This window comes from Bos javanicus, chromosome 3 (genome assembly GCF_032452875.1).
Source record: "Bos javanicus breed banteng chromosome 3, ARS-OSU_banteng_1.0, whole genome shotgun sequence".
NCBI lineage: Eukaryota > Metazoa > Chordata > Mammalia > Artiodactyla > Bovidae > Bos > Bos javanicus.
Window position 1 is genome coordinate 92674113 of NC_083870.1, and position 15650 is coordinate 92689762.

Here is a 15650-nt window from a genome sequence, read left to right on the forward strand (position 1 = left end):
GACATAGTTACCACTATTTTTTAGAAGTTTCTATATACTGTTTTGGTTAATTGAAGTACATAGTCATTTAAAAGCATTATTGAGTTTATGGAATTATTTCCTACATTAGTGGATGGAGAACAGTTACTGTCCCATGGAATTCCACTAGATAGCTATCTATCTGTCTAAGTGTGTGTGTGTGTATATATAGTCTTTAAAAAGGATCCTTATATGTAAAAGGTTGGGGACCAAAATGGTAGAATGGTTTAATTAAAAAAAATTTTTTTAAATTGTGTTAAAATACACATATAAAATTTAAAATACACAACATTTTAGCTATCTTTTTGTGTATAGTTCTGTGTCATTAAGTACAATCACATTGTTTAACCGTCAGTCACTTTTTCATTTTTGAAAGTATGTTTTAAACTTTTGAGAAAGCCTTCTAGTCTTTGAAGAGTCACTGTCACCTTGATATAGGATATCAGCTCTATCTATTATATTTTTTGCCTTATCACCCTAAGGCCAAATTTCGATATACTTGGAAATTCGAAGTTGACCTTTGTACTGTTCATATATTCAATAAATACTAATTATCAAACAGTTCAGCGTGTGCTGAGATACAGAATAAGAAAAGACCAACATGGTTCCTGCCCTCCAGAAGCTCGAACAGTGAAAGTGGCAGTTGCTCAGACATGTCTAGCACTTTGTAACCTCACAGAGGAGGCCATACAAATAAGTACCAGAAAGTAAAACAGGAAGTCATACAAGTAAGTATAATTATGAGTGCCGCAATGCACAAAAATGCAGGGTGATTAAAGCACATAAAACAGGCAAGTCTAACTAGTCTTGTGAGTAGGAGATTAAAAGGAAGGGTGTGAAGTCATGAAAGGCTTCCCTTAGGAAGTGACACAGAAGTTAGACGGAAGAACGAAGAGGAGGAAAGGAATGTTCTTGAGGGCCAGAACTCTTGAGTTTGAAGATCCAGATCCAGAGACCCTTGACCAGTATTCTTCCACAAGTCACACTGTTTTTGTTTCTCTAGAATCGTATTTTTATTTCTATATTTATTTTGTATATTTTTATATATTTTATATTTATATTTATATATAGTATATTATATATTAATATATAATATATTGTATATAATGTATAATAATCATATATTATTAATATATATTATTATTAATATATATTAATATATAAATATATGTGTGTGTATATATATATATAATTTATATCGGAGAAGGCAATGGCACCCCACTCCAGTACTCTTGCCTGGAAAATCCCATGGATGGAGGAGCCTGGTAGGCTGCAGTCCATGGGGTTGCTAAGAGTCGGATACAACTGAGCGACTTCACTTTTCACTTTCATGCATTGGAGAAGGAAATGGCAACCCACGCCAGTATTCTTGCCTGGAGAATCCCAGGGGCAGGAGAGCCTGGTGGGCTGTCTATGGGGTCACACAGAGTCGGACACGACTGAAGTGACTTAGCAGGATATATAATTTATATATTATATATTTTCAGTTTTTATGTTTTATTTCTGTAGAATCCACAAGAAATGTTCTTTCTGTAATTTTTGTAAAAATCCCATAAAGTTAGAATAAAGCTTATTTTGCATGATTGAATCTCTCTCAAAAAGACTATATCTGTATCTGTTGGTATGACTTACTCAAGATCGTGGTCAATAAATGGTCGAGTGAATTTGTAAACCAGGCTTTCACACCCCAAGTTCTTTCCTTTCTACCGTATCGGATCACCTCTGCGAGGGCTTGGCAGAACGTGTATTTCTTAACTTCCTTTCTTAATATCGACTGTAGCAGGTTAGAAGAGCCAAAGTGTGAGATCTAGGGGCAGAGCTCCCTGTGTTTAAATCCTAGCTCGTACTAAAGCACTCAGGGTGCCTAGCCCATGCTATTGCTGTGGTTGTTGTAGTCGCTGAGTTGTGTCCGACCTTTTGCGACCACATGGACTGAAGCCCTGCAGGCTTCTCTGTCCGTAGGATTTCCCAGGCGAAAATACTGGAGTGGGTTGCAATTTCCTTCTCCCGGGGATCTTCCCGACCCAGGGATCGAACCCATGTCTTCTGCATTGCTGGCGGATTCTTTACCACTGTGCCACCTGGGAAACTCTAGCTTATGTTAAGCGCTCCGCAAATGTTAGTTAGCTCTTATTACCTTGTTGTCACTGTTACCATGCTGTATGACAGAATCCTTGTACAGGAAAAAGATTTTTAAAGATTAAAAAGAAAGTACTGCTGTCAGTACCGTAAGCAAGTAGTCTGGGTGACAGTGTCAGACAGATGCCCAAGGCTCCACTGCTCTCTGAGTGACTAGAGCAGTTTATTAAAGTTTTCTGAGAGCAGGATCTTCATTTATGAAATGAAAATAGTGTCTCGTAGGAATATTATGAGGGTTAGAAATAATATCTGTAAAGAGTTTAAAATGGTTCTTGGCAAGTATAATATATGCAATAAATAGCATATACTATTATTATAAACAATTAAATGAAACAAGTGGTTATCAGACGTGGCTTTGTTAGCAAATTATTATTTAAATGAGATGATATATATGTATACATATATATATATATCACAATTAACTGAGTTCCTGACACAAAATAACTGCAGTTGATAAATTTAGCTGTCATTATCATCATCTGATACTGCTATTATTCTGTAGCAGTGGTTCTCAACCAGGGATGATTTTGTTCCCCAGGAGGTATTTGGTAGTGTCTGCAAACAGTTTGATTGTCACAGTGGGGGATGCCACGGCATATATTGTGTGGAGGCCAGGGACGCTGCTGAACAGCCTGCACTGCACAGGTCAGGCCCCACAGGAAAGAACCGCCCAGTCCAGAATGTCAGTAGTGCTCAGTTTGAGAAACTCTGATCTATAGTCATGATTTCCAGTAACAAAGTCCACTCTTATCCTTAACATTTGTTTTGGATTCTGGCTTTAGTGGAGCAGAACCCTTTTTAACTAGGTTATAAGTAGGGTCATTGAGACCAGGGACTTTGAAGGCTCTGCATGGCAGACTTCTGTTGATGACGTTGATAGATAAATAATCAGGAAAGAGCAACTGGACTTTTCTGTTTATGTGGCCTTTGTGCATATGCTACTGCGTGTAAATATAAATGGGCAAAAAGTGCCTGTTTCCATAGTACAGCCCCTCTTTAGGCTTCTTTTAGGGCCAAAGTGAGGCCTTCATAGAATTTATTTTTCCCAGAGTGTATTTATATTGTTCAGTGGTGTATTGTACTCACCACTTACTCTTTTTATTGTTTGGGATAATTCTTAACTAGATATTTGAGATTCCAATTGTGTGATCTGAGTCTTAAGTGCAGGAACCAATGCATAAAATGAGTGCTCAATAGATACTTGTTTAATCTCATAGCTGATTAAGTGGATACTTCAGTTCTGGTAACCATGGGGCCTATCATTAAATACTATAAACCAGTGTTCTCTAGGTTCAAGTTATTCATATACTACCATCATAGTTTTTGCCTTAACTGTTGATTAGCATCCACTATTGTCATTATTTTAGTCATATACCACCTAAATCAGTCTGATTTCGGTGTTGACCATCTGGTGATGTCCATGTATAGAGTCTTCTCTTCTGTTGTTGGAAGAGGGTGTTTGCTATGACCAGTGCGTTCTCTTGGCAAAACTCTATTAGCCTTTGCCCTGCTTCATTCCGTATTCCAAGTTCCAAATTTGCCTGTTACTCCAGGTGTTTCTTGACTTCCTACTTTTGCATTCCAGTCCCCTATAATGAAAAGGACATCTTTTTTGGGTGTTAGTTCTAAAAGGTCTTGTAGGTCTTCATAGAACCATTCAACTTCAGCTTCTTCAGCATTACTGGTTGGGGCATAGACTTGGATTACTGTGATATTGAATGGTTTGCCTTGGAAATGAACAGAGATCATTCTGTCGTTTTTGAGACTGCATCCAAGTCGTCCCCTTCTCCTCCTGCCCCCAATCACTCCCAGCATCAGAATCTTTTCCAATGAGTCAGCTCTTTGCATGAGGTGACCAAAGTACTGGAGTTTCAGCTTTAGCATCATTCCTTTCAAAGAATACTCAGGGTCGATCTCCTTTAGAATGGACTGGTTGGATCTCCTTGCAGTCCAAGGGACTCTCAAGAGTCTTCTCCAACACCACAGTTCAAAAGCATCAATTCTTCGGTGCTCAGCTTTCTTCACAGTCCAACTCTCACATCCATACGTGATCACTGGAAAAACCATAGCCTTGACTAGACGGACCTTTGTTGGCAAAGTAATGTCTGTACTTTTCAATATGCTGTCTAGGTTGGTCATAACTTTTCTTCCAAGGAGTAAGTGTCTTTCAATTTCATGGCTGCAGTCACCATCTGCAGTGATTTTGGAGCCCCCCCAAAAAATAAAGTCTGACACTGTTTCCACTGTTTCCCTATCTATTTCCCATGAAGTGATGGGACCAGATGCCATGATCTTCGTTTTCTGAATGTTGAGCTTTAAGCTAACTTTTTCACTCTTCTTCACTTTCATCAAGAGGCTTTTTAGTTCCTCTTCACTTTCTGCTATAAGGGTGGTGTCATCTGCATATCTGAGGTTATTGATATTTCTCCAGAGGATGAGATGGCTGGCGACTCAAATGGATCACTGACTCGATGGATGTGAGTTTGAGTGAACTCCGGGAGTTGGTGATGGACCGGGAGGCCTGGCATGCTGCGATACATGGAGTCGCAAAGAGTCGGACATGACTGAGCAACTGAACTGAACTGAACTGAACCACCTAAATGAACTATTATTTACTTAGTATTTTAAGTTAAATTTATTTAAAAGGAAACAGTATCACTGTTGTAAAAGGGAAGCTAGTTTGACTTGCTATGGATAGATACAGGTCTACCATTCCTTATCTCAAACCCTCAAATTGTTTCAAAATTTAGGTATTTTAAGATTTTTCAAAATGTTACATGGTATACACAATCATAATTATGTAACACTGCTATTGCTATCTGAGGTAGAAGCCCCTTAATCAGATACAGTAATGCTTTTCTCCAGTGAAATATCTGAATATTCATAGCAAGTGGAATAAAGAATATAAATAACCTATGTCAGCTTAGGTTAGGTTTTATTGTCAGATTAGGGCTTTTTGGATTTCAGTACTGAGAAGACAATGAAAGAGAAAAGACAGTAATTTTAAGTAATTCTTTTTGCTGAAGTCCCTGAACCTGAAGCCTTCTTGTCCTTTTGTTGTGAAGGGAAATTAGAGCGGATTAGAAATGTGTTAAGGACACATCATCTCCATACTGAGACTTTCTTCCCCACTGTAACTTTTATACATTAGGGTCTGTTGGACCCAATTTAAGTTTTGGTGTTTATTTTTTTGAGCTATTCGAATTATTTGTAGGGATTGGTATTTTATGACTTTTATTCTTTCTTAGAGTTCTTTTAAAGAACAAAGAGAAAACAAAATTCATTCCTTTACAATTACCCTTTCGACCCTTTTAAAATCTGAGATGTATTATGGAATCCTAGTGATTTTACATTTCCAGTGTCTTGAAACAGTTTGCTATTTGATCATCCTAGGAATTATTTCATCATTACTCATCAGTTACTCTAATTGTGGTAAAAAGACCAGTAACAAAACAGAAGAATGATGAAATCATATAGTATTGCATCATCTTTCAAGAAAAGGTATATAAATAGTCTGAACAAACATCTTTATAGTTTTTTTTAAGCTTTCAATGAATACAGTTGCTAATTCAGATTTAAAAGATTTTCCACCACTGATGGTAAAAAGGAGAAAATTGCCCATATGTTAAATAATTATTTAGATAAAGCGGACGATGCATGCAGAGACAACAGCACTCTAGAAATTTATATGATTCTTAAATGGATGCATACTGAAGGTATACAAAGGTGTATTCAAAAGTGATTGGAAGGAAATAGTTGATGTTGAAATGAAAAAAAGTCACATGTATAAAATAATTTTATATGTGATTGACCATTTCAGTTCATCTTTATAAACCTAAGAATGAAAATGTTTTGCACAGTTGGGGTACCAAAAAAATGGCTGAACTTTGCAACAAAATTATGAACTGTCAAAAGTTTTTTAAAGTATTGTGTTTTGATGGTGCAGATGCAAGAAAAAGAACCAGAAATAATGATAAGCTAGAGTCTGTTGGAGATATATCTTCAATTTGAAATCAGTATTATAGGATGGATGTGTTCCAGGTTTGTTCATGATAGCTGATAAGCAGCTAGTTGCATTCAAAACACATTTCATACTTCAGATGTTTATATCTTTGAAACCTGAAAACTATGTTTATAATCTTATTTATATTGCTTTAAAAGTATTTTACATTATCCTGTCATTCTTATTTCTGTAAATTTTTTGTAAAAAGACTATAAAAAGGGTCCACTGAACCCAGGTGAAAATGATGATGACTATTTTGCTAGTATACCTAATTAAGGTTTATAAGAAAATTGAAAAGGAAGTAATGTTTCCATTGTGATTCAGTGTTACTTAATGTTACTTAAGTATGTCACTGAATACTATCTTCCATACTGCCTAAAAGTATCTCAAGCATGCCCCAGTCTCGGGCATCCCTCTTACAAGTTTCTGTTGAAAGAATGAATTCTTGGACTTGCAGTTATTGTGACAGACTGAACACACACATCAAATCTTGTTCCTTCCCCCTAAACTCTGCTAAACTATAGTGAAAGTCTTTTAAAAAGACATAAATCCATAAATAGGAGAGGAGACAATAGCAACAAAGTTTTCAAAGCTGGAGAGCAGATGGTTGAGATAACTAACTTAGCAGAGTCCGAGGCAACTGCGAAGGTGGCAGTGGGGTGAGCGGCAAGCACCTCTGGGGCCAAGGCCTGAGGGACAGACGCCAAAACAAAGAGGCTGTGTGAGCGCTGTTGAAACCCAGCTAGAGCCCTAGATTCTCCGAGGTGCTTCTCCCTCATTCCAGAAGTTAAGTTTCATCCTTTAGAGAGAGTGCAGCACTGGCTGTCAGGACTGGGAGAGTTCATAGTTGCAGGCACTCTACTAGAAGCTTAGCTCTGTTACCTGCTCAGCTTCCCTGAGCACTGGGAACCAGGCCTTCCAAAGAGGGTACTGGAAGACTCTTCTTTGGGAACTCTGATCAAACCAAGAAGAAAGACCTAAAGTTACTGAGTTGGCACTCACCCTCCCCGCCCCGTACACCCCCCCACCCCCCCGAGAAAAGTCCATGCACATCACCTGTTGTGAAGCCTGTTGTCGGTAATCCCCAATCATGTACTCAAAGTTGTTATCAGTAATTTCTAGTACTCAGAGCTTTTGGTCCAGCTCTTCAGAAGGTCCTATTCTCAGTCTTGAGCCAAGGATCAGTATGTTCCAAGGGAAATCTTCAATACAGATGATAGAGACTAAGTGAAGTACAGAGGGAAAAGAAACTCTAAAGCAAAAATAAACCCCAAAATATAACAAAAACCACAAAAATCCTCAGAAATAAAAGAGGGTATTGAATCCTGGAAACAAAAATAGGATGTTGAAATAAAAAGGATCATTTAATTGACATAAAAGAACTCTTGAAATTAAAAACATGATGGCAAAAATCATTTTACCTAGAGTCTTAGGTACTTTTTTGGTGCTTACATCCATAACTATAGATAATAGACTTATGCTATTGCTTCTTGTCACCTTATATATTATACTTAGATATTAGATATTATACTATATTATATTATTAATATTAGATATTATACTGCAGTAGATTAACACAGTTATTCTTCTCAATCTTCTCTTCTCCCTTCTCTTAATATAGTTATAGCATTTAAAGGGGCTTCCCTGATAGCTCAGTTGGTAAAGAATCCACCTGCAATACAGGAGACCCTGGTTTGATTCCTGGGTCGGGAAGATCTGCTGGAGAAGGGATAGGCTACCCACACCAATATTCTTGGGCTCCCCAGCATTTAAAATTATAATATTTACTTTTGGATTTTGAAAATTATACTTAAATCTTTTTCTTACATTGTCAAGTATGTAAATGAATCAGTTTCACTTGTGAGTTCTCTCTCCCTACCTATTCTTGCACATAGATGTTTTACAATCTAGAATTGAAAAGGAAGATAAGCTAGTTTTGTAAATAACCTTACTTACGTAAAGTATAAAGTTTGATCTTTTTTCGGACTGAGATTCATAATAAAGGTATTCTTACCTGTCATGCATCGTAAGCAGAGTAGGACATCTGTGTTTCACTTCCCACTTTTGAATTTTCAAGGCTGTAAAAGTATATAACTGCTTTTTAGAGGATGGTTGTAGACTTTTCCCTGGTAACTGCTGAAGTGGCAGAACCTTGACTGCACTGTTTTTCAAACTGTTTGACTGTGATCCAAAATAAATACTTTATTGTTTGTCTATGTGTTTTCTCTGTATCTGTCTATATGAAATGAAATCTCTTTAATCCTTGTACTGAGTTGGCTTTTTTGATAGTCTGAACTAATGTGTTTCCTTTTTTTCTTGATATAGTCAGTTGACAAGTATTTCAAGCTTCCTCATGCTTCCAGTAAGCCACCTCGGATTTCAGGAAGCCTGGTGGACACTTCCTATAAAACATTAAGATTTGCATTTAGAGCATCACTGAAAACAGCCATCTATAGGATAACTACCACATTTGGTGAACATCTGAAGTAAGTTTACCTCTTTTATTTACTTTGAGGAGTTCCCCTGAGAAACAGGCATGAGAATTAAGGCTCATAAATTGAAAGTGTTTTTTGGGGGAACTTCTTGATTCTTACTGGGAAGTAATAGCTTAGATTTATATTTAATATTTGTGATTTAATATTAGATTTAAATCTATTAGATTTAATCTATTTAAAATAGATTTAATATTAGATTTAATATTTTAAAAATTAGCCTATTGTATAAGCTTTGGGACCTTCTTTCAGATGGATAAAAAAAAGAGGATAGAAAGTTATAAAAGCAGCAAATATAATTATATATTGTTTTCTTAAATTCCTAAAATAACCTTAAGGGAGAAAAAAGGCAAAATGAATACTCTCCAGAAAGGCATATTAAAAATAATTCTGTTATTACATCTTGGTTAGCAAACCAAGACTTGGGGTGAGCAGAGTATTCCATAAATGAGTCCTTGGTGCTTTGTGAATCATGCTGGAAAAACAGCAACAGATCATAACACCTTCAGAAACGGAACCGGAAAGAAAACCACAAATGCCAAGTCTGTTTATATTTAGTTTCATTGATGTTTACTGCTTTCTTTTCATGAAATAATCTAGCTAGGCAATGTAAGGGATACTAGTTTACTAACTACGTTTATCATAATTGTAAATAAACTTTAAAAGATATAAGATTGCTCTGTTTTTTTCTGTATGCAATTAATAGTTTAGAACTTCTTCAAACTAGCTGCTTTTAGAAACAGTAGTGTATTTCCTTTTACGTCCATAAGGCAAATACATAAAACATACTATATACATACCTAAGGTAGCCACAGCAACAAGTTTATGGAACACTTTGGTTCTGTGTGGAAATACAGAAAAGCTGTAGATAACCCTCTGTCCTTAAGAAGTTTATTCATTTGTTTAAAAACAAACCAGAAAAAAAAATCATTGAGTGTTTTCTAGATCTGCAGTCTCTAATATGATAGCCACGTGTTGCTATTTAAATTTAAATTAAGTTAAATAAAATTGAAAATCCAATCTGTCAGTTACATTGGCCACCTTTCAAGTCCTCAATAATGACACGTGGCTACTGGCTACTATACTGGACAGCTTAGGTATAAAACATTTCCATCATTGCAGAAAGTTCTTTTGGACAGTGCTATTCTAGACAATATACTTAGCACGTTTCATTTATTCTTCTCAAAGAGCCTGTGAGGTATAGAGGTTATCATAATTGTATAATATAGAAACTGAGACTCAAAGAGCTTAAGAACATGCCTGATAGCACCGTCAAGTCAGTGTTAGAACATAAAGCTGAAATTAGGTCTGTCTTGTTCTTAAGATTCCACCTTCTTACCCTATACAACACTAGACTCCCTCCAAGATGTAAACTGTAAGGTTTAAGGTATAAATGTAAGGTACAAGATGTAAGGTACTCTTAGAAAATTCTCAGTGAATTCAGACAATGAAATACAGATGATGATTGATATATATTCGTGATACAACCAAAACAGGAAGAAAAGGGGAAATAGATTTCTTCCATAAGCAAAGTAGATGATTATTAAAAAAACTGTAAGAATGAAACTCTGCCTTAGTTTCTTTTCTCTGAGTAGAGCCATATATTATATATATACTAAAATTGATGAGGCCAGTAAAGACTATTTTGTGCAAATATTGGACAGAATGGTAATAGTAGAAGCATTAGATTTGGAATTAAAACATTTGGATATATATCTGAGTACACTACTGTCTGTTGTAGTTGTGGACAAGTTATCTATTAATTTAAGTAACTTCCAGGTAGTAACTTATGCAGGTAGTAAGTTGTAGAACCAGAAATTAGACTAAATCTTTTGGACCCTAGAATTCTATATGCAGACCTCTGAAAACCATTCTGATACTGTTTTTCCTGCCATGAAAAAGGTATATTATTCGTCCCATTTTATTTCATTTGCTGTTAATAGAGATAAAATAGGATCATACATATGTAAAGCCCACATACATTATATATTATTGTGACAACAACTATTATTATTGTATGAAAGTGAAAGTCACTCATTCATGTTCGACTCTTTGCAACCCCATGGACTATACAGTCCATGGAATTCTCCAGGCCAGAATATCGCAGTGGGTAGCCTTTCCCTTCTCCAGGGGATCTTCCCAACCCAGGGATCGAACCCAGGTCTCCCACATTGCAGGCGAATTCTTTACCGGCTGAGCCCCAAGGGAAGCCCAAGAATACTGGCATGGGTAGCCTATCCCTTCTCCAGTGGATCTTCTTGACCCAGGAATCAAACCAGGGTCTCCTGCATTGCAGGCGAATTCTTTACCAACTGAGCCAACAGGGAAGCCCCTATTAATACCTGGTTTATTCATTCCCCAGAGCTTCACCTCTGAGAACCAGCTATAAATGAAGTAAACACTTAAGGTGTGAAAACTAACACAGACCAGTTACACATTGGAGACCTTCATTTAATATCTGTTTACTCTTAATTTAGACAAGTTTGATTTACTGACTTTCTAACCAATAACATTAAAATTTGAGAGGAAGACTACTGTTAGAGTTGAGTATTAACAACAGTGAGAGAAGTACAGTGCCTGCTGGCAGAGGGGAATCATGAGAATAAAAATCAAAAGAAAATCATGAGAGAAGACTTGGTGTTTGAAAAAATTCAGAGCCATTTAGTTAGAGATGACAGCCTCCCTGGCACGGAGAGAAAGTCTATTCTGAATAGTAAAGTATACTTGAGATGGTTCAGTTAGTGGCAGCTACATGGTTTAAGAAAGCAGATATATAAAATGTGTAAGGTGTTTTAGGATAATTTGTAGCAAAATTATTATAATAAGCCTTTTGACACTTATAAAAGTGGCGATCTTCAGTTACTGGAATTTTATTACTCAGTGTGTGAAAGTTGCTCAGTTGTGTCTGACTCTTTGTGACCCCATGAACTATACAGCCCATGGAATTCTCTGGCCAGAATACTGGAGTGGGTTGCCATTCTCTTCTCCATTATTATTCAGTCAGGATACAGTTTTATCAACAACTAGAAAACTGGAATCTTTCATTGTATTTAATTTCTGCCTAAAAGTTTAAAATAAAGCTTCATACTAGTTTCAGTGTATATTTGCCCCACTTTTGTCAAGGTAATGTGTTTTTGTAGGGGTGAGGGTGGGAAGAGAACTCAGTTTCTCCATCCAAGACATAACTTATGTTCAAAGGGAAAGTAAATCTAAACCACCAAGCTGTTACCTTTGAAAACGATTAGTGGAGTCTATTGTGTTTTATCCAAACATCTTTGTTTAAAGGATTTTATATTGAAAGCAATTTATATACTCCACAACTCAAAGATAATGTTGGAATCTGGTTTAAATAAAATAATAAAATCCAGAAAAATCTACTGCACAGCCTGAAACTCTGCACAGCAGGTTCCACAGCAGAGCAGGTTACAGTTGATGCCTTCAGTTGTCAGCCTTAATTTTCTCTGGGCTTTTAAAGGTAGAAGCTGTTGCTCCATGCACGCCCTCCTCTCAGTAGATTAAGGAGGGTTTTCATCCAGCTTTTTTCAGAAGTACTAAATAAGTGAAGATTTCTATTCATTTTTAATTGTTTTGAAAAATATTGACTCTCTGCTCTGTGGTTCACTTAATATGCTTAATGTAAAATAAAGCTTATGCTTTGAATTTATGTCTCATTTAGTGCTGTGCCAGCATCTGCAGAACATCAGAAGAGACTTCAGCAGTTCTTGGAGTTCAAAGAATAGTTAAGTAATATAAACTGTGTTCATTACACTGCTGATACAACTACAGATGGGACAGTAAATGTTCAGCATTCTTGGATCAGAAGAAAATGGACTAATTAGATGCTTCCTTTGTCGTGGTGGTTGCTTTGAAAACTATACTTTAATGGGAGAAATCATGGAAAGAAATTCTCAACAGAAAAACCGAAAACTGCCTTTTCTGTACTGATTGCTTTTTGTGTGTGTGGCATAATAAAATCTTTATTCAATTTTACAGAAGCCTCTATGGCAGTAGAAATGTTTGTAGCTTATGCAGCTTAATAAGAAGAACTAGAAAATGTTTAGAATTTACTTTTGAGAGGAGTAGAGGCAGTTCAGAAGGTAAAACAGGCCAACTTGATCTAGCCTTCCTTCCTGATCGGTCTGAGAGTTTAGCTCTCTGTAAACTCAAAATGCGTAAACTTTTTTGGAGTAGTTTCTGTTTACTAAAGGATAAAAAGAGTAACAGTGGAGAAAAAGTCACAGAAAATGCTGTCTAGAGGACATATTTTGTTAATCTGTTAGGTTGTGTTTTTGTTTTTGGAGACAAATTAAATTTGCATGATTGTCAAAAAGAAGTCTCAATTTACAGATGCTAACTCTATGTAAAGGAATGTGGAAAAATTCAGCTCTTAAGTTACAAGATGAAACATTCACATTTGGTTTTCAAAAGATAATTGACCGACATCTATGAATTTATTTTGTATCATGCTAGTAAACAATGTGTATGGGTATTTTCTCAGCTAGTTTTTGCTTTCTTTTTCTGGAACAAAACATTAAGTGATTGCCAGGTTTTTCAAGTGAGAGAAAAAGTTTTGCAAGAAAACCAGGAAACTTTCCTTTTTTTTTCCCCCACTCTCCTCATCTTCATTAGATCAAATTATTTTGTAAAGCTTATTGTCCTCACAGGGGAGCAACCTTTGCTTTGTTAACTGGCTGGTTAAAATATATTAGGAACATCTTTACACCCAGAAACAACTTAGTCATCAGGTAGCAAGTGAAACCAAAATGTCAGAGGGATTAGTGTACTTAGGAGTATGTTGTATGTCCTGAAAGTGAGTAGGTAATTTTATAATTTATTAGATCAACTTTGGAGATGAAAGATTGGAAATCCTACTGGTAGACATTCACTGGACTAGCTTTGGACTGAAATACTTCCTTATAATCCTTTTCCCCTTATCTTTTCCCTCTAGTGTCCCCTAATTTTTTCTTTAAAGTCAGCGGAGGACTGTATATGAATCTTTATTGTGGTGTATATGTCTACCATTTGTCTGATTACTTGATGTATTATATCTTGATTTATTTGTTGCCCCTTGAGCCAGCACATGCCAAATTATAAATGAATCCTTCTGGCCTTTATGAGACAGCTTCCCAGTTGTCAAGTGTTTGGCGTACGTAGGCTATTGCCTTTTTTTTTGTTTTTTTGGCATCTGAAGTGGAGTTGAAGTGAGTTTTTTGAATGTAAAAGTTGAATTTTGAATGTAGAAGCTACTTACAGATGACCAGAAACCGTTGAGTTCCATATTTTAGTCATTGAGCTTTTTATATTCCATTCTCCCTGCTGCCCCTGTTTGAGGCATTTTGGGAGAAAAGGACGCTTAACCTTATGCTTACATAAAGAATTTAAACTCTGACTTATTCAGATAAAATGTCTGGCTTTGTTTTAAGGTTTTTGGTTTTTTTTTGTCATCTCCCATATGCTTTGGGCAAACTATATTTGATGAGCAATGTGAAAATTTCTGAGGTGTTCATCCCTATTTTTTCTGAAGATAACATGTCTTGTACTCAATACAGTTCACATAGTGTCTGCCTGGTGGAAATTTGGAACTGCCTCCCCAAATCTGGATTGTATTTAGTAGATAAAGAAATCAGTTCCTTTTCCTCATTGTGTCGATAATCTACACTCCGTCTGTTGGAGTAGGGTACGCCTTGATCACCTGTTGGGAAAGAGGGAAGAGAGCTAGCTCCTTCACCTGTCTGCAGGAAGGAGGATCTTAGGAAGGCCACCAGGAGGAGAGAAGCATTTCCTTTGATGAAGTCACATCCTGCCTGTGAACCCACTGATACTGTTGACGTTGGCCTGAAAATTAGAGGGTGTTCCTTAAAAGGGTTTTCTGACTGTCAGTACAAAACGTGATTGTATCAGCTCTTGTAATGTTTTCTTGACCCTTATGGAAGGTATAAATCCACGTAACTTCTTTCCTAGAGAACTGGGAAAGTGTCCTAGAATTAAAAAAAAAAAACCACAAAATGTGTATAGTTGAGTGGACATGGATAAGCAACAGTTTGTTACTTTGCTGGGTTTGTTCCTTGGTATTTGTTTTCTGTTATCCTGTAAATATGATAATCTGTTTATATCCTTTTGAATATCACTGATACTGAATTGGGTAGAAAAATAAATTGACAGTTTTTAGAAATGGGACTGTTAATTGAAATATGCGTATCTGTAAGATCAGTTATTTAATTTCTGGTGTATATGTGTATGTGTTGCATTAGCCATTTTAATCAATCTGAGACCCGATACTTATAAAACCTGAAACATGTCTTGAGAAATCAGCTTTTGCCTCTGACTGGACTCATCTGGTGGGTGATCTGTAATGGTAACTCTGAGGAGCCTAAATTCTAAAAGCCTCTTTCTTCGAGGATGCAGGTGCTGAAAGCCATTTCTTAATAGAGGTTTCTTTTCTTGCCAGAATAGTGTTTCTAAATGGATCATATTCCCCCAGGCTAAAAGTTATGTCTGTCAACTTTACTTAAATTAGCCCGAACTTCTCCTCAGGGTAGTTGAGGTACTATAACTAAGGCCCTCAACTTGCCCTGTTTGCTATCCAATCCATAGTTATCTTTCTTCTTTTTTTTTTTTTTTTAAATTTTATTTTATTTTTAAACTGTACATAATTGTATTAGTTTTGCCAAATATCAAAATGAATCCGCCACAGGTATACATGTGTTCCCCATCCTGAACCCTCCTCCCTCCTCCCTCCCCATACCATCCCTCTGGGTCGTCCCAGTGCACTAGCCCCAAGCATCCAGTATCGTGCATGGAACCTGGACTGGCATCTCGTTTCATACATGATATTTTACATGTTTCAATGCCATTCTCCCGAATCTTCCCACCCTCTTCCTCTCCCATAGAGTCCATAAGACTGTTCTATACATCAGTGTCTCTTTTGCTGTCTCATACACAGGGTTATTGTTACCATCTTTCTAAATTCCATATATATGCGTTATTATACTGTATTG

The 15650-nt window shown here is 36.5% G+C and overlaps 1 protein-coding gene across 2 annotated transcripts in view; it reads left to right on the top strand.

Moving 5' to 3' along the window:
* Nucleotides 1-14824, top strand: part of NDC1 (NDC1 transmembrane nucleoporin) — a 59998-nt gene extending 45174 nt beyond the window's left edge. For both annotated transcript variants that reach the window (XM_061411877.1, XM_061411875.1), the window contains exons 17-18: nucleotides 8486-8646; nucleotides 12329-14824. In XM_061411877.1, the coding sequence (XP_061267861.1) occupies nucleotides 8486-8646; nucleotides 12329-12392 (225 nt within the window). In that variant the 3' untranslated portion in view covers nucleotides 12393-14824. The remainder of the gene's footprint in view (nucleotides 1-8485; nucleotides 8647-12328) is intronic.
* The last annotated feature ends 826 nt before the right edge of the window (nucleotides 14825-15650 follow it).